The sequence below is a fragment of the Oryzias latipes genome, chromosome 17, assembly GCF_053564925.1.
Source record: "Oryzias latipes strain Hd-rR chromosome 17, Olatipes_Hd-rR_3.1".
Taxonomy (NCBI): domain Eukaryota; kingdom Metazoa; phylum Chordata; class Actinopteri; order Beloniformes; family Adrianichthyidae; genus Oryzias; species Oryzias latipes.
Window position 1 is genome coordinate 32,752,763 of NC_136253.1, and position 24,388 is coordinate 32,777,150.

General features: G+C 38.0%; 1 protein-coding gene across 1 annotated transcript in view; it reads right to left on the reverse strand.

The window, feature by feature from the left end:
- pth1r (parathyroid hormone 1 receptor) overlaps positions 1–24,388 on the reverse strand; it is a 70,914-nt gene that overhangs the window by 16,248 nt on the left and 30,278 nt on the right. Inside the window, exons 2-5 of the mRNA XM_023965192.2 lie at positions 21,073–21,175; positions 5,416–5,526; positions 5,146–5,267; positions 794–888 (exon numbers count right to left, since the gene is read on the reverse strand). Of these exons, the coding sequence (XP_023820960.1) occupies positions 794–888; positions 5,146–5,267; positions 5,416–5,526; positions 21,073–21,175 (431 nt within the window). The remainder of the gene's footprint in view (positions 1–793; positions 889–5,145; positions 5,268–5,415; positions 5,527–21,072; positions 21,176–24,388) is intronic.

The following is a 24,388-nucleotide window of genomic DNA, read 5'->3' on the forward strand; positions in this document are numbered from 1 at the left end:
GGCTTCGGATGCCGGTGCCAGAATGTCAGATGGGCCCCTGGGATAACTTATTAAACTCATTTGGCCCGTAAATTTCCTGATGCCAGTTGGGAGCATTCCTAAAACTTCCTGACTTACTGGCTGTACAGTAAGTCCCACCGGGAGGGAGCATTTGTAAACATTACTTTCAGATTGATTCCTGAAACTCCCTGAGCCCCATAAAATAAGCAAATATAGACGCATCGGCTAGGCATTAACCATGTTAGTCAAAATTCAATAATGTTATTGATTTTACCTTTATTTAAGACGCAGATTTTACAGGTGTAGCAGGATTACAAATAAAGCTTTGAGTGTAATAAGAATAACTCATACAACTAAAAACCAAACCTCTCCATTACCAAATTATGCTCTTTTTTTAGGACAAGCTCTGTAAAACCAAAAATATATCACAATGATAGGTTTTGTAATAAATGTAATCTGAAATTAGAAGAAAACATGAACAAAAACATCTATAATACTATTAATTATTATTATTAGGTTTAACATGAACACAATTCTGCCTTGATCCACTATTATTATTATTAATATAATATTAATATTATTATTATGAAGCTTGCTGTAACTATCAGCTTTATTGTTTGTAGCTGATAAAATTTCCCTCCGTGCTGACATGTCATCAATAATTCTATGGACTCCCTGCTCATCTCTTCCACAACCTCAATTTCTGACCCAGCAGCAAACTCAAATATCTAACTCAGGAAAATCTGAGACTTAAAGGGGTGACGGAAATATTTCACTCAGAATACAAACTCACCGGAAATATCCTAGGATGACAACAGCAACCATGAGTGATCCCAGAGAGACGGAGTACCCAACAGTGTAGATGAGATACAGGCGGTGAAAGACCTCCTGTTGGAGAGCGCAAGTTTGTTAGAAAAACCGACAGAGCAGCAAAACAAACTCCCAAAAGAAACACGTTCAAGAAATTGCACCAACTTTGTGCGTTTGCATAATAGTTTCCATGCAGTAAATGATGGACAAAAGTCTTTCAGGGATGGGCAACTCCAGGCCTCGAGGGCCACATCCCTGCATGTTTTCCAACATAACCTGCTCTGGCATGTTCTAATTGGCTGGACACACCTGCACCAGGTAATCATTCATGAGTAGAGCTTGGATATTTAACACCATGCAGGCACACCAGGCCTAGAGGCCTGGAGTTGTCCATCCCTGAATAACTAATCTGGTGTTTTTCAATCAGTGTACCAGGTAGGAAATTATTCAATTTCATCTAATTGACCAAACATTTTTTACCATCGTCAGGATATCAGCTCTGAGTTCGTCCAAACAGACCGAATTCACGCAGAGCAGTCAGGAATATGAAAGCTTATAAAATACTTTTTCTTTGCTATTCAAGACTACTTTGGTAAAGCCCAGGTCACACGGCCACTACGTTCATTTTGCGCATTTTCCATGTAGCAATATTGGTCTTTCATGATACATGCGTGATACATGTAATTCATAAGTGTTTCTTGTATTCGTCATTCCTCGTTGTACGCAGATGTCTGCCGAAGGTTTCAACCGGCGTGTCTTTATGTGAATTCCGTTTGGAGCTGTTCAAAATTTTTGGTCATTTGAGAATCACACAGTTTAGATCAACTCATTTCCTAAGCAATGCATGCGCAAAATTTACGTATCTTTGCAATTGTGCGTGATTTCTAAGAGATGCATAGGCAAATTTGTGGCTTTGCACGACAGTTCCACATATGTCTAACGGACCAATGTATGTATAACTTTTATATCACCTATCCGGCGCATTAAAATTACGTAATTGACGCAGAAAAGTTGGACCAGATTTGGCTTTTACGATAATTTACGTGTTCCTTGCATGCTTTATTCATACTTTTTTTGTGGTTCATGTGTGAAATTCCACGTGAAAGACTAACTTTTCTTACTTTTTCCACATTTATTCACATATGACCGATTTTTTTATCCGTGCAATATGTCCATATTTGGTTCTGTGACATGGCCTTAAGAATGAGTATACCGGGACTTCACTACAACTTTTTCCAATTGCTCCAATTTTGGAAAAGGTTTAACCCCTTAAACTGTCTCCACCGATCATTCTTGGAGGCTTAATCACATACGTCAACAGTCTAACCAATCAGACGTGGTTAACGTCCTCACTTCCTTGTGCCGACATGCCTTATAAAGTCCCTTTAAAAAAAATAACAGACGTGAGTCTGTCCAAGATCACCTCTACAGTTTGTTTACTAAATCTCCCATGATTCATTGAGTTAATGGGACAGCATCTCTACTGTTAGCTGCCATAAAGCACAATAACTAAAATTATTTAACAGTCTTTTCTAACAGTGTGCAAATACTCTCCATGAAACAGTTTCGTCCTCCTTCGAGGTTTATGTTAAACAGACATAGAAACCAGCGCTTGGTCCAAACCATCTTTCTAGTGACAACTGGTTTCTAATCACGAAGGACTCATTCAATTTCAGACTTCAAGCACTTAAAAGCTATTTAACTTAGTTATAAATGTATGTTAAAAAAAAGAAAAGAAGAAAATCCAGATTTAACTGTAAACATTTTTTACTTTACAATTGACCCCCCCATTAAACATTGTTGGCTGCCCTCTCCCCACTCTGGGAAACCTACCCAGCTCCTGCTGCCTCAACAGAACATCACAGACACTTAACGCAGCGGCGCCCTCCGTTTGATCTGTTGCCTTCAGGCAGACGCTACAGGTCAAGCATAAGGACAAAAAGACTCCACAACAGTTTTCACCCGTTTGCAACAAATATTTTAAAAATTGCTAGAAAACCTGCAAAATCTGCACCTGTTTGAGCTGTGCAATGGAGGATGTTTTTAAAATGAATTGAACTGAGGTCTTGTGATACTTTAATTTATTCTTTATTATTTATTTATGAAGCCCATAGAGACGACTATTGTTGAAATATTGGGCTATATAAATAAAATTGAATTGAATTTATTTGAAACATTCTGGTTTTACCAATTGTAACATTCCTAAATTTTATTTCCTTGTTTTAAATGACTGATGACTAATTTTTATTTATTTTTTTAGTTGTAAATGTTATAACGGTAAATTATTGTTTTAATGAATAAATGATGCACTGACCAAAGAGCACTGTTTAAATGTACCATTGACAATGACAATAAATAATCAATCCCAAACTTCTTGTAAAACGAACGATACTAAAAAATGCATGAATTGAAAATATTGTCTTTTGTTTAGCTGTAATGCTCTTTATCAAAAGTACCCATAACTTATTTTATTTTTCTATCTAGGGGTCTTTGTTATCAGAAATATTATGCAACATCAATGATAATTTTTAACCAAGTTTTAAAATGTGTGTGCTTATAAATGTTTCATTTTTCTTTCAGTTTTATTTTGAAATGTTTATTATCAGAAGTTAAACATAACAGGCTAAGCAAAAAAGAAAAAAAGGGAAATCAGGGCCCAACAGTTTGAAGAATTTAATTGTTGCTAAGTAATTGATATTTTAGTTGTTCAACAATAAAGTTTTACAAAAAACAAAAAGATAATTGCATTAATCCCAGAAATTCTTTGGAGAATTTGTAGCTCTAATGTTTGCTAAAAACCTGAGATCAGGTCCAGAGTTTAGCAGCAGAGGTTGGATTAGCTGGAAGGATCCTAATCCTGCAGCAGGCTGGCAGCGTGAAGGAACTGTGAGGACAGAAAAACCAAACTCTGTAGATCCACGCGAGGGACCCAAGAGCCACTTTTGATGTTCCCTTCACTGCTGGTGTCATTTAACATCAGTTTGCCAGAAAAACCTGTGCCTCAGTAGTGATAGTCTGCGGTTTAGCAGCTTTGCCGTGTGCTTTGGTCTGTCCTCATGTTTTTGTCATTAACCATGGAGGCACCTCCCCATGGGGGAGCCTGGCAATAAATAGTAAATTATAACTGGGGGCAGATTTTTGTACGTTTTCAAAATAAACTAGAATCAAACAGCAGCGTCTTTCTGACAATTCTGGATAAAGAACGCCTCTTGGATAAGACAAGAAATTTCTTTAATAGAAAAAATGAAATCCAAATAAAGATTTATTTTTCACTTTTTCTGCTATAAACAGGATTATGTGAGGAATTCTAATTAGCGCAGATTAAATAATCCATCCCCCTTAAATGTATATCTACTTCTTTATCATTTTATCATTATTATAATTATTATTATTATATTATATCATTATAATTATATTATTGTGACTGAATACCTGCACTTTATCTGTTAAATTTTAAGAAGTCAATCTAATGCACCCTGTAAATACTTGGTAATACCTGTTATAGCTGTTCTATTCTATTCTATTCTATTCTATTCTGATAAAAATGAGGCTACAATTCTGTCTAAACACATACAAAATGCAGAAACATTTCTGACATTACAGTTTTCAGTGGTTGCCCTTCAACCATCAGGTTTGACACCATTAAAGGTGGAGTCTGTTTCACTGTGAAAGTTAGATGAGGGTCCAAGAGCAAAAGAGGAGTCTGAGTTTAACAGATGTGTGCAATGCCCCAACTCCAACCCCATCGAACATTTTTAGGACCCCCGGCAGGAGCTGCAGCCAGAACACATCACCCATCATCACATCCGACCTCTTTTGATGGTCTGTGGCTAAAAAGGGAAAATAAAACTCTTGAAAAAAATCTAACCGCATAGCAGACACTGCTGGAATTATGCTCTGTTGGCTGATGTTATAAAGTTTTTTTTGTTTTCTTTCTTTTGGTCATATTTTTTTTATATGATGGCATGACTTTTAAAAAAAAAAAAACTTTCTGGTTATTCAATTTCTGTTAAGAAAATCACACTCTGGAGCTAAAACTTTAACAAAATAATCCCATTTCTACGCCGTCTTCATGGTTGCATATTTATCTCAACATGTCATGCATAGGGGTAATTCACATTGCATACAATCGGCTTCTTGCAACTGTGTTACTCATTTCTAAGGAATTGTAATTAGCGGGTGAGAATGGTGACACGCTTAATGGCTCTAATGTTTTGAGTGGGACAGGTCAGCCCAGGTGATGCATTCATTTATGCTAATCGCTCCTAATTAATTTGGAGGGAAGGCATACCGCTGAGGTGGTGAGCATATAGATGGAAATGAGGAGCATCTCACCTTTTCGTGGCTATGGTTGTAATGGTAAAGGAATTTTGCGCATTCGTTATAATTGGCCCATGTCTTGTTTGCTGATGCCTGCTCCCATGTTCCATTGTTGTCACACCGACGGTATGCTAGTCCTGGTCACCGGGAGGGGGAGAAAGAGAAGGGTTAAGTTACAGATTTGAGACTGAATTATAATGGTAGTAATCATCAAGGAGGTTTCACAGGGGCTTCCGCTCAGGACAGAAGCCTTTGATTGTTCCCCAAACGCCTGACTGTGCCCACCTTTATGATTGAAATCATAGATATACTCTGGACAGGCGGTGGATACCAGCTTTCCAGGAGGTCCTTCAGGCCAGCAAACAATACCGTCCCACTCTGCTGAGCAGAAACCATCTGCAGAGACAAACGTGATATTGACTTTTAAAAATAAAAAACAGCTGTTCTCACTTGGGTCCAGCATCAGTCAATCTCTGTACACTGGGGGGAAAATAAGTCATTTTCAAAAAGAAAATATAGATTTAAGATGTTTTTCCCATGTTTAAGTGAAAAAAATATGCCACTAAAAGTTCTATATTTGTCATAGTAAGATTTCCTAAAATAAGGTGTGATGTCCTGCCCTTTTAAGACTAAATAATGAATTCCAAATATAAACACTTAAACTTATGTAAAATATTCTGGTAATTGGAGACATTATGTCTGAAAATATGTTTTACTTGCCCCCCAAAAAGTAGATATATTTAAATGCTTGTCCAAGTGTCCTTATTTCTAGATTTTTATCTTCTTAGGACTACAATTACACATTTTGACATAATTTTGTCTTAAAAATTTTTTGGAATTCAGAAGAAGTGAAATAAATAAAACTTTCTAGTTTGCCCAAATCAATTATATCAGCTCCTTGAAAAAAATATCCCTCACCATTCACAGATAAAAACTTAATTGTTGTGAAGTAATTGATATATTTGTGGATTAACAAAACAAAACAAACAATATTTTGAAGACTTCTTGTCTTAGAACAAGTCACTGCAATTTACAGTAAAATGTTACTACTAAGTTAGTTTCATCTTATATCAAATGTAATAAGATATTTAAACTAGAATCTGGATTACAACTACTTAATGAGATTTTTTGTTTTTACAGCACATACACCGCGTTTTGATCCATTCAAAGCCCGTTTGTAGATACTTCACCATTTTTCTTCGCTCTATATCTTTCCAAGCTTTTGTCAAAATCAGTACAGCAAATATTTTTTGTCTCTTTATGAGCTAGAATCTAGAAATAAGAAAACCATTATTAGATTTGCTAAAATCCTTTTCTCCATATCTTGACAATAGAAAAAGTTGATTTTAGACTCAGAAAAACTTAAAAGTTACTTGATTTTTGGTTTAATCATTAGGATGTTGTTTTATAGTTCAATAAATGTTCGACTGACATTCATTGTCATTATTTGGAAAACAAAAATTTAAATTAACATTCTTAGAATAAGGAATAATTTTGATTTTATGAGGATTTATTAAGTTGGGCCAACTTGTCCTAAGATGCTTATTTTGTTCATATTATGTTCAAAAATGAGTCATTTCCACTTTTTACAATAGTTATTTGTCAGTGTGATCAAAATGAACAACAAATACTCTAATTCTAATTCTACCATTAATTCTATTAATTCTATTTAACAGCTTTTAAGCTTATTTTTTATCTTTTTGGATTGATGTGTGGAGCTCCTTGTTTCTACATTTGGATATTTTGTTTTGAGATTTCTTAAGTAAAAATGACTTGCTGGATGGAGTGATCGTTTTAGTGATTTTCTTTTTTAGAATCATCATTCTTTTCCTGTTTTATGATACCCTTTTTTGCCATTCAAGCAGACAGAAAAGCTGCAGAACAGGCCTCATTCATGACCCGAGTTTGCATTTCAAAGCAGTTCAGTCATTTACGGTTACCGATTATCTGGAAAAGTGCTCACATATTCCAAAACAAGGCTGTTGCAACACATTCGAGATTTGCAATCGTTGCATTTTCTTGTACGCTTACGACAAGCTTTTCTTTGAGTTCAGTGGATTTGTTAAGAGTTACTCGGAAGCAGAACACATTTCCATAGATGCTCCATTGTTGACAGAATTATGCAGCTTTTATCCTGTGTGGAAATTGTTTCCTCATGAATCTCATTTTCAAAATTCCCGTCAATACTGATGGTTTTGTGGAAGGTTATTAATGATACAATACAGTGTTGTATTTAAAAATTGATCTAAATATCTATCAAATTCCAAGTTTAAGAGCATTGATTCACACATGTTGAGGTCAGCTTGAACCACCAAACAGTTTTGTAACTGATAAAATGTGTTCTGCACTGCAAAAAATGAAATTTAAGAAAGTAAAAACAACCTTTGTTTTTTAAAGAATCTTTGTCTTATTCTTTCTGTCTTGCAAAAAACAACAATCTTTTCAAAACCGTTTTTCAGAAAAAAATAATCTTAATTTAAGAAAACATTTCTTAGTGACTAGAATTTTATTTCTTGGTAAAACCATTTTGTCTGTATCCCTTTTGCAGACTTTCTTTTTCTTATTTGAAGAAAATCTGCCAATCGGGCAAGAATGTTTGACTTAATATTAGAAATATACACATCTTGTTTTAGATGTGTGTATTTTTTGTTTTGTAAAGGACAAACAATTTTATTTTAGCAGAATTTATGGTTGACATTTAGTCCAAAATACATAAAAACTCGAAAAAACTGAAAGAACTGATACAGAGAAATAATGTGTAAAATCCAATTTATAAATCCAAACGACCAATTATTATCCATTATATGTTATTGTTTTACACTCACAAGGTTAATAAAATCTGTCAGAATCACATTTATATGTTTGATGGTGGTCAGATTGACCAAAGAAATAAAGAAAAAAAGAAAGTGCAATTTTTTCCACCAGACCACTGAATGGTCTTCCAAGGCTACAAACTAAAAAAGCTGCTCAGTTGTCAGCTGAACTTTGGATCTGAGTTCTCTAATTGTGAGAGAAAGTCCCTTTCTCCCCAAAATCCTGGCAACAATCCCCCTTTTTTTTAGGCCTCACATTTTTATCCCATTATTGGAAACATGTGTCCCTCTCCGGACACCAACAAACAGCAAAAGACGGAACCGATACACTGAGCACTTCTTGTGGCAAATGTATTATTTTCTCCTTTCTTTAATCAGAGACAATTTGGACGGTGAGGCGACATTTGTTTTATTTGTAGCAACTTTTTAATTACAGACTGAGTGGAGGTCACTGACTCCAACAGTTTTCTAATGAAAAAAAACTGTTAAAGTTGTTAAAGTGCAGCTCATTGCAATGGATTTTATTACCAAAGGACCACCTACAAACAGGCTGGAATTAAACTAAACACACACAGTCATCACAGTCCATCATTTCCAGCAAATTCTTTGACCACAATTTAAATATAAACGTGACTTTGAGGAGAGTTTTGTATTAGTGATGTCATTGGGGTTTTCAGAAAGTTTTCTTTCCCCCCAGACTCATTTGATTCTGACCTGCAGATGTCATTTTTTTCTTCCCCCCTGATACATGCAATCTTTTATAATGATGGCTAATGTTATTCTGCACCAGAACCACAAGCTCCAGGGTTGAGCTATTTTCACACTGCAAGGTCTTGGGATTTGAACCCACATCCCGGCGCTGTCCCCTCCAGGCAGACCTCGGTGTTTCCCTTCAAAGAAAGCCTTGTCTCGGCAAAGGCAACCAAACTTGTATGTATTTAAAGAACAAACACGAAGAAAAATAGTCCAAAAAAAGAACATTTCAGCTTCAGATGGTCTGTGTCTGATGGAGCGGTCGACTTTTAATGAGTTTTTCATTACACACTGCTTTTATTTTGAAGAAGGTTTGTAATCAATCCTCATCTTTTAACAAAAGTTCTGAAAACCACAAGTTTTGGGTTACAGAGTCCCCCCCCTTAAAAAAAGAGTTTAGGGTGGTCAGAAAGGCAAGAAAAATAGACAAGAAGCCAAAGATCTAAAAAATGTGTGCGAGTGGTTAAACTCTGCCTCCAGCTTCAAGGTCAGACCACAACAGAGCGTGAAGGCGAAGGCTGGGCTTCATGTTCACAGAGTTACGAGCAAATTCTGAGAGTCTGAGTGAGTCTGAGTGATGCAAATTCAAACTGAGATTCAATGTATAGACTTTCAGACCTCTGCAACAGTGGTCCCCAACCTTCTTAAGGCCACAGCCTGGTTTAAAACCCAACAATATTTTCACACACGGGCCTGTTTGAGGCTAAAGTGGGCGTCTGATTTTTTTTTTCTCTCTCCAGTTTCTTTCTAACTTTCTAAGTCTAAGGGTAAAGTTTATTTTCATCCTCTGTAAAATATCTACGGCTGCTTTAAGCTAGATGTGTACACTTATGCATTTCAATCAAAAGGTTAAGAGGAATACTCACTGACGGCTGGATTTTAAAAATATATATTTTTATTATTTCTGTTTATATATTCTTGATGGCCCGCAATCTACCAACATGATCGATGCAATCAGCCTCCCTGCTTTAGGATATATCAGTATAGTAAATCAGCACACAGTACCCATAATGCACCAACAATCCATTAAGCAGTGCGGCTTCATAGTTTACCAAAGTCATGCTAAAACCACAAAATAACTAATAAAGTATATATATTTTTTATCACTGTTGACATCACACTACTTACTACAAAGTCTGCTGCACTGAGATGATCTGAAATGGTACAGAATGTCTTTTATTTTGAAAGGAAGTCATGTGAACCTGTCAAAAGCTATCAACTATATCATATTTTAAAATGGCTGTAATTTCTTTATGTTTATGTTTTATTTATACCCAAAAACAACTGTTTTTTTATATTTATTATAAATGCAACAACATAAATAGAAATAAGTGTCTCTTTTTTTCTAGAGGGTAAAGTAAGACTTTGTGGCCCCTCACGGGTCGTCATCAAGATGGATTTTGGAAATATGACCGAACAACTTGTGTGAAGAATGAGTCAGATGTGGTGGAGAATCCAGTAGTTTTTCATAATAAAACTTTCTTCAGAATCCGATTGGGAACAAAACCGGAAAACTGTTGGCCGTGTTTTTTATTACTCTGCAGCCCGGTACCAGCTATCCCATGGACCAGTACCGCCGCTCCAGATGCTGAAAGTGGCAGAATTTAGGCTGTCTGCTTTAATTCCAGAAGTTTTGTCCCAAAAAAGTGGATTTATTTTGTGTAGTAAAAGGTTTTTAGGGATTAAACTCACTGAGAAATCCAAAAGTAAGCAATTCTCTGGATTGGTTCATATTTACTGTGGTGAGTTAATGATTATAGCCAGGAGCTGCCTCTTTTTCACCTGATAGTTTTCCAAACTTTCACCTGTGAACATCACACAGCTGTTCCAGTTTACCAAAGACGAGTTGGCTCCACACCCCCAGCTAATGTCCACACTGCGCTGACACTTGGCTGCATCTTTGGCAGCAGATGCCAACACCCCAGGAGTATAAGTTTCAAAATGTATGAGTGTTAACTTTATTCTGAGCTGGAAAGGGACCAGAAAATGTAAAAATTCTCAGTGTGCGCTTGTGATTTGTGCTTGTAATTTCAAATCTAAGAGCAGTTTGGCCTCGATAAAAAGATATTTCCACTCATGTAATTCTTCTGGAACAGTCAATCATGTGTTCATTTTCTCTGTGGAAAAATTGATTTGATAGAGTTTTTAAATCATCTGCCCAACAGCTATTACATGACAGTATTTATTTTTGCTGCATTCAGACTTGAAAGTCAGTTTATGTTCACATGTCTAACTGCTCACCGAAATCTTTCCCCTTAACTTTATTTTGCAATCTAAATAGCGTGCATTTTTACCGTCGGAAATGTGATTTTTGTTCTGCAAAGCGAAATTACAAACAGCCAGATGTGACTCTCAAATACTCATTAGCTAAAATATATTTCAATAATTTAAATCTGCCACAAAAAAGACCACAGTTGGCCTATCTTCACCCAAGCATGTAATGCAACCAAGTCGCAGAGACATTTCTGTCTTTATTAAGGTAATATGCTGGCCCTGGCCTGGGTGGCGGTCTTGGTCGCCCGGGGGGCGGTTGTTCCCTGCCTGTTCCCGTGTGGCGTTGGGGGAATTCCGGCTGCCGCTGCTGCTGCGGCGGGGGTATGGGTGTGGGGGTGGCTGGGCGCTCCTCCTCCTTCTTTTCACATTCCACCATCCATTTTAGAAGAACATAAACACTCACCTGAGCACAGGTGTTAGCTCACCTTTGCACTAATAGTTTGCATGATTGAATGAATGAAAGATTTCACACTAGTTGGTTTAAAGGCATAGGTATGCGTTCGTGAACACTATCTGTTTTGTGTGCATGTTGACATGTGGACATTTTTGCGGCTAGCAGGTGTGTTGATAATATTTGAGTGTGTGTGAACAGGCCCCGCCCTTTTTGTACTACATTTGAACCGTACCATAATGATTAACAACCAGTAAACTTGTTGCTTTATGCTGCTTCATGGTCTTATCCCCCTTCCCCTCCTATTATCACCCTCCTACCCCCCCTCTCTCTAACGTCTCTCTCTCTTCTTCCCCTCTTTCCTTTTCCGTCCGGTCCAACACCAAAGATTTTCAAACATGATTGAAATTAATAAAGTTTGGCCTCAATTACAAAAGGGGTTTATTCAGACATACCTTTGGTTTGTCTGAAGATGAATAACCCCTCTTGTTAAAATAAAATATGTCCAACACAAGAGGCCCTCAGCTCTCATCTGTTTGCCTAGCTGTTGGACAGGACAAGTTAAAAAAAAAAAAAAAAAAAAAAAAAAAAAAGGTAATATGTTTACTCTGATTTCTTCAGCTGTAACAAGATTGAATAGACACGTGTAACCTTCCAAAAGAGGTAAGGAAACAGCCACCATGCACACCAAGAGAGGCATCACGGAGTACGGCTGCAGTGCGTGACCTCAGCAGGTCATCTGCCACATTCTGATCCACCCATGAGCCTCAGAACAGAACCTTAAAGGGCTTAAAAACTGCAGCTATTCCGTAAGGGTCTGTGGCTACAGAGCATCCTTCGCTGTAAACAAGACTAATTCTGGTCCAGTCAGTACTAATATTCATCAATAAGTTGAATCATTTATTGAAGACCTTGGCGCTTAGTTTTAAGGTGATTACGATGTAGAGTTGTTGAGGTAAACAAAACAAAACATGGAGTATATTGTACTGCTCTGCTAGAGTGAAAAGCTCACCACTACAATTCATAGTAAAAAATATATAATAACTACAGTACTGTAAGGTAAGCAGTGGGTGAGATGCATCATGGGAGTTAATGTTGCATGTTTTGTTAAGGGGATAATAAGGATTCATGTGGAGGAAGCTCGCTACTCTGCTTAATGTCCTTTATTTTTGTGTTTTCTGTCTAGCTGCGGTGATAAAAAATAAAAATCCATATGAAGAAAAAAAGAATTCTGGAGGCAAGAGAACCACAACATTGCATAATATTACCTGCTTATGGGTGTTACCAATAAAAATAATGAGTTTATGTAACGGCGAAGTCCTCACTATCATGTCCAAATCAGTCAACTAAGTTTTTTTTTTCCAAGAGAGATGATTAGTAAAGAAAATATTCTTTTCAAAGTCTTGAGATATTTTGATTGGACTCTTTCTTTTGTGTTACAGCTGTGGCAGTATTCGATTTGTGTGTGTGCCTTATTTCTCCGACAGAGTGGGATCTTGCATTTTTCTTTGTGACTTTGTGTGTTCATCAATTATAGAGTGAGCCTCGTCTTCACTGAGCGGTCCGGTCTGGTCCTGTTTAGAATGGTGCAGGCAATTCAAGTGAGCGTTTTCCCCTTAAAGTTGGACCGTCACGCCGTATGCGGGGTGAAGCTATCAACAACAACAATGGTGCTCATTTTTTCCCGCTTGGCATTTGGTACTTTGTATGCACAAGGCATTTAATGCTGTTTGAGAGAAGGTTGCGGGCTGCAAAGAGGAATACAGCCGCTTTCTCGGCGCTTTATTTTGTCGTAATGACCTTCAGCCAATCAACTGGTTTCAACAGTAGCTCCTATGGACCTGCGACCAACGGGGCCCCAAAAATGGTACGATTCGGCCCGGCTTAATGGATCCATTTTATAATCGAAATGCTCAAAATACCGGACTCGTCAGAACCTGACCGTACCGTACCACTCTGTGGAAACGAGTTATTGGTGTGCCAAATGCGGGTGCCTGGTGATTGAGGGAGCCATAAATCTCCATGTGACCCCATGTGACACTCTCTGAGGAGGGAGAACAGCTACAAGTTGCCTTCAGCTCAGCTCGCCAATCCACTTTGAAATGCCTTCTGTGCTGTTGTGTGGTACAGTGTTGTGTTTTGTGCTGTAGCTCTGTTCAGTTCTTTTTGATTTATTTTAATATCATCTTCAGCAGCTGGTGAACTGTCATTTTCTTTCCTACTGTTTTTCTTCTACTCATGTTAGTACATGGAGTTAAATCTTTATCATTATTTTCACCTTTATGCTCATTTTCAGGTTTGTTTTTCGGGTTTGGGGACGTTTGTTTTAGCCTTAAGGCCCGTACACACCGGGACGAATATTCGCCAGGCGTTGTTCGCCAGCGTTTTTCGCCACGTTTTTTGTGTTCACACCCAGGCGATTTTCGCTGACGATGAGCCGAGCGAACATGCAATTTCATTCCCTGACATTAGATGGCGCTTAATGTAAAACAGAAATCCTCCTGTACACAAGGTGGCGCTGCGCAACTTTACGCTTCTTAAAGTCGCTTTTCACTCAGAAGAAGAGAGCAAGTATTTACGCACTTGTCAGAATCATACAAAGAAAACATTAATATTTCAAGCACCAGTAGCTCCAACTGGTGCTTGGTTCGGGGATATTTTAGAATGTCTGTCATTATTTCTTCGTGGCTGTGTAGATGCAACTTGGCGTCTATCTTCTTCGCTGGTATGTGTGCTCAGCAAGGCAGTTTTATGTTTGAGCGCCCCCAAGTTGTGTTTTACTGTAACTTTAGAAGCTCCAGACACGTGTGCAAAAGCGCCATTCTCATTGGTCGAATAGATTTCGACGTGACGCGTCAAAAAAAAAAAAAAAACGAACCCGAGGCGTTTTTTTTTTGACGCTTTGACGCGTGGCGTTTTTTCGCGTCGGTGTGCACACTCTCATTGGTGCCCTTTGTTTAGTCACGAGGCGTTAAACGTCGGCGAAAATCGGGGGCGAAATTCGTCCCGGTGTGAACAGGCCTTAAGGTTCACCCAGAAGCTTTTTTGCTTCACCTCCATCAGTCATTGTTGCTTATATCATTAATTAAAATAAATCTTTTGTTTTAGCGTATTTTTTTTTTGTGTTTTGTTGTTGGGCTAAAGTTTGGGTACGAATTCTTTAGGGTGAGCTCTAATTTGTGATCTCTAATTTTCCACGTAGAAGAGGAGAATAAAAGAGTGTAAAGTGGGCAAGTTTTGTTTTAGCTTTTTACATTTATTTCTTGCAAAAAGAAAATCAAGAATTGAAAAGTTGCACAAAAATAAACACCATTGAACTTAGTGAACTAGTTTGTAGTTTTCTATTTTGAGAAACCCTAACTCAGCTTTTCAGATAATTAATTTTCTATGAAGGGGCAACATTTGTTCTCTTTTGTGCTAGTATATGGTTCTTGTTTTTCTAACAATATTTTAAAGCTTTTAAATGACCTTAGAGGCTTGATGAGAATGTCTCTTTGCATGCAATGCAGACTCTGATAATGCTTGCCTGGGGCACAGAAAAGTCCAGATCTTTATGTGATGTAGAGGCAGGAAAAAAAGAAAAAGTCCAATAAAAATTCAAATATGGTGCCCTGCACAAGTGCTGAATCTAACCTTTTTTTAATTTTACATTAGTGGGGACAATCTTGTATGAAAATGTAAAATGTTTTAATTATTTTCATCAGTTCAGATGAGCAGTTAATTGTCATTCTTCATGGATGAGGACAACGCAGGAATTACCTTATTATAAAAGGAAGATTGGAGTTATTTTTTTTAACCTGTCTGATATGGCTGCTGCTTTCACTATTGAAACTACAAACTGTAAACCATAAATGTTGAAAGTGTTTCTGCTTTAATGCAGATCTTATTCATTTGGCTAAGAGAGGTTAGAAAGATAATGGAAAACACAGCTGGAACTTAGTTCTTGCCTAAATGTTTAATTTTTTATTACTTTGGAGCTTTAATTTTCTGATTTACAAGTGCTGAGTTGCTAATCATTTGCAAACCCCCCTCTTTCACACCTTCCACCCCCTAACTGATGGAGAAAGACTACGAGAAATAGGAAATAGGCTGAGCAAGAAAAAACGTGTTTGTTTTTGGAAACCTTAATAATAATTGGTCATGTGTTATCCTTGTCAATTTTTGTCACCAAACAGATTTCATCTAGACGATTTGGTTCTTTTTGGGACGTTTGAAATGTAAAAATATAGCTTTTACAAACACGTCTGTCAAATGTTGGGATTTGTTTACTAAGCTTTGATTTAACTCAGCAGGGACTGCGAAAGGAGGGAGTGTTTGTGTCTACCTTCATGCATGGACCTAGAAATTCAGTAAAGTCATGTTTTTTTTTAAGCAGGCTGTCAGAAGGCTGTTTGCCTGTGATCTACTTTGTGTCGTCTGTCTGGGACTCAGAAATCACAAGAAGGTGGAAAAAAAGAGAAGCGAAAACAAAAGTGACCAACGAGAGAACCCCAAGCGACAACTGTGACACATCATTCACTATTCTGAGCTGAACATATGAGATGTCTTATCATATGCTGATCTTACAACAATTATTCAAAGGCCCAATGTAAAACCACCAGGGACAGAAAAGTTTTGCAGAGCATCATAAATATTAATGGTATTTTCCAATAAGAACTCCAGAGATTATGTCTTATTCCTGTTGCTGCCCGTCTCTTGTTATTTTGTCTTGTAATTTCCTTAACTTTGCCTCCTCTGCTCACATCTTAAGCTAAGAGGAGATGGCAGAACGACAAGAAAAGAGGGCAAAGGCCGTAGGGTTCAACAAAAGAGTTGTACATTGGGCTGTAAATAATTGATAAATTTGGTCCATGCTGTATTTTCCTCCACTGTCTGCATTGAACCTGGTCTATTTGGAGCTCATATCCGAAGATATCAGTGAGAAGGTGTTGAACCTCGTTCACATGGTCCAGTTGCAGAAGGAGAGCATTGGTTGCTGTAAACCGTTTACAGCTGCATGCCTCACATCCACTCAAACATCATTCACACACTAACATGCAGCAGTAATATAAAGTACACTTGTGGGATTCTTTGCTAAATGAGCAAGAGCAAAATTCAATGATGAGAAATATGTTTTTATTTATGATTAACAAATGGATCAGAGCAAAAGTTTTGATTGATTTAGGACGATTTAAGGCCCAATCCCGAGCTCCATTATCCTGCCTGTTTTCCACTTCTCTCGGCTTTCTGCTGATCACCTGACTCAGGTGTCTTCTTATTTTTATTCTGATCCAGGTAAACAGCAGAAAGAAGTGCAGGAAGAGCAGGAAAACAGGCATGGTGCTACATCTTGAGGACCTTGGACATCCCTGATTTAAGGTAATGTGACGTGTATTTATTTATTTAGTTAATGGACTTTAACTAGGTTAAATGTGTAAAGGCTGAGGTTGTAATTTTGTTATTTTTGTGTACTTTTCAAGTATTTTTCAGTCTGTTTCTTTTTCTTTCTGCTGGACTGGGCAGTTCTCCGTCTTTTTCTTTCTTCTCCACTGGCAGATTGATGCCTAAATTGTCCAGGCAGCTGATTGGACCAGGACCTCCAGCTGTTTGCTATCTTTATCAAACAGCTGACTTTGGTACCTGTATTTTGGTTGTTTTTTGTATAGTTCTCATTTTTCTGTAAAAAAAAAAAAAAAATCCCAGCTTATTTGCAGCCTGGGCTTGTTTGGGGGAGTTTTTGGGTCATTGGGGCATTTAATTACTTTTTTTTCTACCTTTATGTTACTTCTTTAAGTCCTTAGACATGGGTATAACAGGGCGTGTGCGGCTGTAAGCTAGAGGGAGAGCATGTGAATAGCAACAGGGAAGGAAGGGTGGGCGGGGCTACTAAGCACCAACAGTCCCGCCCACAACTCAGAGGTGAATTTCTAATGAACCCCTGCCACTCTGCAGAAACTATGTCCTAGAAAAAATAACACACTTTTATTTTTTTTAAAAGACCACTGGAAACACTGTGGAAATAGATCAAAATATGATTGGAGCGGGGGTTTAAAAAGTTGAACAGGGGCTGATCTTGTGGATAAAAAACAAGCAGGGCTTGTAGGCTTTTAGCAGTGCATGTTGTAAGGTGACATGCAAAGTTTCAGTCACTTCGATGTGCCAGAATGGATTAATTCAATTCAATTCAATTCAATTTTATTTGTATAGCCCAAAATCACAACAACAGTTGTCTCGATGGGCTTCGAAGTAAAACATGAAATCAAAAGGATCACGAATACAAAGAGTTCAATAGAAAAATACTAAAATGAACTAACAAACTGACTAAGCTATACTGGCATCCCTGCCCTTAGACCCCCCTTCGCGGTAAGGAAAAACTCCCAAAAAAAACGGATTCCGGAAAAAACGAAGAAACCTCAGGGGTGCCCACATGAAGGAGGGATCCTCCCCCAGGACGGACAGGCGATTTACCAGAACTCTTAGAGAAGAATTAACTTATCTAAATCTACAACTACAAATATAAAAGTCCAGCAGACGAGCTTCATCCAGCCGTGGTTGTGGGGACAGTCAAAGGCGCGAGTCGAGCCGGAGACAGGAACCACAGCCAGGTGTAGGAGCAGGAGCAGAGACGAGGTACTCGGGTGATGCTGGTCGAATGAGCAGCACTCTCTAATATGAGAGGGCTGCTCATGTTGGACTTATTGCTCTGCTGTGCGTTAGCACCTTTGGGCATCTCGTTAAGCACACGTTGAGAAACGCGCAGAGTTGGTACATAAGCAACCAATGGATGCAGTTCAGCTCTTTGAATTCTCACTGGTAGGAAATTTCTCTTTTTTTCTTACTTTAATTGAAAATTTATGAACTTTTAAAAAAAAGAAAAAACATATAAAAAGTTGGAAAATACCACACAAGGAATGTGACAGCAGGGAATAGTTAACAATTGCTTTAATTATAGGCTTAATTTACGAATGGCATGGGTTTTGAGGGTCCAAGAATCCAAGGCAACCACATTACAGTGGGCCTGCAGAGAAGAAATCACAACGGGTTTGGCTGTGGAATCCAAAACCCCTTCCTTCACAATCATCCGGGAAAACTGGAATAACCACAAATACGGCGAAATCTGGGGCCAACTGGAAAATTGAGAGCCCTTTGTAGTCCCAAAAATACAGAAATACACCAGAGAATCAGCTTTCCCTTCAATCTCAGCCCCAGAAAAGCCACATGGAGGGGCAGAAAACAAAAAAAAACAAAAAACTATTTTTAAATGTATCCATCATGGTGAAGCCGATTCCGTCAAATCAGCAACATTTATAAAAATGATTGACAAAATGAGGTGCTGACTGCAAAAAACACATCTTCTATTATTTCCTAATACTTAAATAAAACGAAAGGAGAGATGCTATTCAATTGAGCTAACACATTTTCTTAAAGAAACAAAGCGGTTTTTAAGTGTAATACTGTTTTTTTTGTTGTTGTTTTGTGGTGTTTCAGTCTGAGTATGTGCTGCTGTTTGTTATTGAGTTTCCATCTGCAGAGAACTTAGTCAACCCCTCTGGGAACACTGATCTTTCTCCCTCCTTCTTTAGAAAACATCTCTCTTGTTGGATGGCATTCTGAGTCTGTATGCAAAAAATTTCAAATACACATGTGTGGCATAATCCTGGGGGGCATTTATTGCACCCCCAATGAGATCTGCTCTGCCAATTCTACTAATTTAATTGAGGATTACAGGGTTTCCTCAGCAGCAAAGCCTGTTTTGAAAAATTAAATGATTGTTATGCGGTAAAAAGCTCATTTTTCACATAGTCCTCTACAGTCTGTCTAGTAACCCAATAATGGCAACAAAAAAAAGGGGACTTTGCCGCAAAACGACTCTTTCATTCCATTGTTTCTGTTTACCAGGAAGTTGCAAAACAAAGCAGCTTCCCTTCAATTATGCGACTGTATTTATGCTGTTGTCCTTTTAACAGTTTACAGTCAAGGCACAGAAGATTAAAAAAAAGGAGCAGCTTCAGCTGAGAACTGTGTGAGGACTTTTTTTATGTGCAAGCAATAAACAAATGTCTTTTTAAGGTCAACAAAGACATTTATTTAGTGATTATAATTTACTGATGTGTTGGGGATCCTGAGCTTGGAAAGCATCTTAACCCTGAGTGGGTTTGGCGAGTATAACTTGACGTGGATCATGGGATGTTTCAGACTACTGATGCTGAACCGTGTGAACTACTAATGTTGTGTTCACACCCAACCATGATTTGCGTGTCATATTTGCATTGGTGCGCAGCAAATTCGCTGCTCGACATCCTCGACATCCAAAAACACCCTCATAAGTTTCGCCCCAGATGTGTGTGGGAGGAGCTACTGCCAAAGGTTTTTAGTCTGATCGCTACAAGGAGCGGTGTCTGTGTACATCTCATTTACGATACATGGAAGAAACTGATGGCGTTGAGAGATCATGCTTATTAATTGGAAGGAAATAAAATAAAAATCATAAAGTTCAGGACAAGAATGATCAGATTCTCTCCCTTGATGGATTTGGACTCCTCTCACTGATTGTGTCACTGAACACGTCACATGCCAAAAGCTGAGTCTCTGATTGGTTGACGCGACACGTTGCCCTCGCCAAAGTTCAGATTCTGGTGTGCCGTGATGCTCAAATCTGTTGCTCAAATCGCACCATAGGACCTGGAAGCCTCTACTGCGCAAATCCATTCGGTGTGAAAGCAGCTTAGGTCACATACACTCGCATGGGTGCTGCTGGTTTTTGGGTTGTACGTGGAGGGTCTTAGAGAGGAGCAGACGTATCTCAAGTGTGTCTGGCAGTTCCCTTGAGTCTCGTACGGCCACCTCAAGGGACATCGTGAAAAGGGAACGTACCATTGTTGTGTGTGTGTGTGTGGTAAGTGTATTGAAGTATTTTCCCATAACAGGGTGCACCAAATTACAAGGGCCTGTAACGGTTTTTGATAGAAATATAAATAGAAATAGAAATATCTTTATTTGTCATTGTACATGTACAACGAAATTACAGTGCAATTTTTTTGATGGAGTGCCTTTTACCAGCCCATGAGGGCAGTTGTGAGGGCAGGTGCGCCCCCGTTGAGTTGCATTGGCACCAAAAATAAAAAATAAAAATAGAACGTTTATTAATCGGTCTAAAGGTTTACATCGCCTCTGTCACGTCTGATGTCTGTTCTTCTGCAACGCATTTTCAGTCCTTTGATGCATCAATTTCACAGCAAAAATCCAGAAAAACTGGAAATAGGTGCAGGTTTCAAAATAAAAACTTCCATTGTCCCCTTAAAATAAAAAATGTATACAATTTTATTTTAAATGTAAGGTGAGGTACCCACGTGATAACGCATGTTAACACTGCCAAAAACACCAGCGTTCATTTTCACTATGGACGGCTAAAGTTAAATTTTGGAGGTACAAAAACCTATAATTTATGACAAAAAACTTGCATTTTACAAGGACTCAGTGAGGATGTGGAAGGCACAGGCGCTCATTGCCAAAGTTTTGGAGGAAGTACTCAACACAGGGGTGGCTAGACAAACTGTGCTTAGAAGCATCTTAACTCTGACTTAACATGGTTAAGGGATGTTTCACTCTTCTGAAATTGGATTGGGGGAACTACTTAAAAGTCGGTAGAGTGCTCAAAACAAGGTCACGTTGGCACACAATCCAGTCTTTTTGCTGATCCCTCTATGAGCAGCTGCTTACTTGCTTACTTACTTGGGATTTTGCTCCTTGATGCGATGTTATTTTCACAGGTATGTTTGGCTATGACCAACTGGGTAATCTGCTCCTCCTTTGTCAGCACATCATCAGAATGAACCTTTAAAACAGGAAAAATACGAAGGAGATGTTTACACTGATGGCTGTGCAAAAGTGAAATTCACAACCCATGTCAGAATGAACGCATAAAAAAACCCTTTTTTGACATCAGCATTAGCATGCTGTTTTCAGAAAAGGTAAAAAGGTCAATCTGAGTTAACATTTAAACAAACATTTAAACAAATACATTTGATAATAATAATAAAACAATTTCCTTCACACTATGAAATGAATTCATTGGCTGATCTCCATATATGGTTTTTCAAAGCTGCATGAAAGCTCTGTGGCAGCTCCATGCATTGCTCTTCTGAGTGCTGTCGGGAGAACAATCAAGATCCTGGTCCTCAGAGAAGCATGAGCTGAAATGCCAAAATTTTCTTCCAGGGAAAAAGAGTCGGAATAACATGGTGGCCTGGGATGTTAGACAGCTTGTTCCCGATGTTGGAGTTCAGACAATAACATGCTTTGACCACATTGACGCACTCGTCAAAGCATGGGTTTAAAATTAAAATTAAAACAAAAGGGGATCTAAAGGAGTGATTTTATTTAATGTATTACTTTTTACAGAAAAAGGATTTTCTGTGTTTGGGTTTGGGACTGACATGAAGCCCTCAGGCGCTGCTCCTTGTTCTGGTAGGTCACATTGGCCGGCTCGTTCCAAAAGCATGGATCACTTTAAACCAATGGCAAATGCGACTGTATTGATTTCACAACAAAGGTGGAAATGAAAGCGTAAAACTTGTGCTGAGCATCAGAGTTCTTCATGTTGCCTCTCAGAGGTCTTCCTAACTTACAAAGCCCAGCAGTGTGTTTGTCAAAGCGCTGGCAGCAAATCACTGCACTATGAGTGTGCATGTCCCAATGCCTAATTTTCTATCCCAGGATTGTTTTCAATCCAATTTTTGGCTTTAATTGACTGCAGTGTTTCTCAATGCCAAAATCACCAGAGCATCTGAAAGTCCACTTGTTTTTACAATGACACACATTTAAAACAACTTTGAACTAACCATAAAACTGTGGTTTTCCAGGTGGACATGGCAACTCGTTTTAAATAGTAGAAAAAAGGATTTATTGACTCATTTGTTTCAATTTTTAAAAATAATTTTTTGTATTTTGACTTAAATTCGTTCGTGGCACCAGTATTTCAAAGGATAAAAATAAACAGAACAACATATTTCTATGCAATTTAACAACTTGACACTCATAAAAGCTACACAAAAGAAATTGAACACAAACGACTTCTGCTTTGTTGGCAAAAGCTGCGTAAATCATTTTTAGACACAAATTGTGGTTCTAAATGTTTCGGAAATTAAATTTGTTTAGGATTTTACTGGGTTATTTCATTTACTCTTGAGAAAGCATGTCAAGACCAACTTTCCCCATAACTCAATAACAGGAAAGCTTAATGTAACCACAGATACACACAGCCAAAATTCTTAACATGAGCTCCAGATCCATCAAAAATATTTATTTTGTAAACAACTGAACGATGCAGATATACGAAAAAGAGCAGTTAATGGGATGCTAACATGTTAACTCCACTAATCAGCAGTAAAAATGATTGTTAGTACCGTGTTTTTTGGAGTATAATTCGCGGTATTTGCTACTGACAGCCACGCAGAAGAAGAGGCGCCACTAAGGACACTGGACTTGGCGGAGTTGTTCAAAAGTGACACAAAGAATGAAGAATTCAACGGATTTAGTGATCTGGAGTGATTTAAAGAGTTTAGTTGACTTGTTAGCAAGTCTGAATAAGTGTTCATATGTTGTGCCAATATACTAAATTCCTCCCTATGTTTCATGAACCAATGTTTGATGCTATACTCAGACCACGGAAACGCGTGCTCCAGCGATCACTTCCAATGAACAGTAAACACACATACATGTCCATTTCAGGCTTCTGCCTTCTAAACTCTCGTGTTCACTCATGGCTTTGCAAGACCATTTTTTGGCTTTACCTATAAAACGTGAAGCCATTGAACATGCATTTTTAAGTTAAACCAGTTGAACTTTAACCAAACAGAGACTCTGGTTTGGTAGTGACGTGTGGATGGTGTCCCTTTTAATTGGCGGAAATGCCAACCGTTTGAAAATTGATCATGGAGGAGAAATGTACTAATTGCGGTTTGTCCCCGGCTGGAAATGTGTGACACCAAGTCTTTCATGTATTGCAATCAAGCTGTAAAAGAAAAAGCCCAGAGCAAGATTTGCCAGATTTGCACCACGTTGACATTTGGCACCAAGCCTCTTCCGACGGTAAGTGAATACGCTAATATCAGGTGGTGCCAGTCCAGTGTAAACACCATATGCTAAAAGTGCATTAAACAATCTGTGTTCAGTACAGCCTTAAACGCACACCACATCTCCAGTGTGTATAGCACTACGGTAGTGAAGCATGTATTGTTTATTCTTGTTATCTATTCCATTATTATGATTTGCCTGTCAAAATGAAATTTCAGTTCTTGGTCTGCGGTGCTTTGTTAAATACATTTCTCAAAAAAAGGACAACTTGTACTCCAGTGCGACTTATATATGATGTTATTCTTCTCTGTTGTGCATTTTTGTGGCTGCCGCGACTGTGCACTTCCTTCTTTTATCGTTTCTTTAGCTACGGCCTCATGGTGATAATATATATATATATATATATATATATATATATATATATATATATATATATATATATATATATATATATATATATATATATATATATATATATATATATATATGTGTATGTCATTTCTGCAGAGGGCATGGGTATCTGGGCAACAGAGACATCTACACATTGTCTCTGATGCCAAGTGTGACATTTAGTGAGCTCAAAAATAAACTGCAAATACCAAGTAGTTGTGGGTTTGCTGCATGTGTGCCCACAATACCTCAATCCATCAATATTTTCATTACTTTCAGAACTGAAATAAGGATGTCCAGTCTGAGAGCTGAATAGAGTCACAGAATGAAGACATTTATGGCTCTGCACAGTAAACAACCACAGATGGAACAACATTTGACCACAGGTGAACAAGGATAGATACTACCTGTTTACTTTACCAGCTATGCCAATACAGAATATTCCACTGACAGCTCTTGAGACGTTCACACCATTTTCATCTGAATAACTGCTTGGTGTTCCTTCAGGCTCAACCAAAAGAAATAAGAACATTGGAAGAGATGCAGAACGTACATTTGAATTAAAAAAATGATCACAATCATC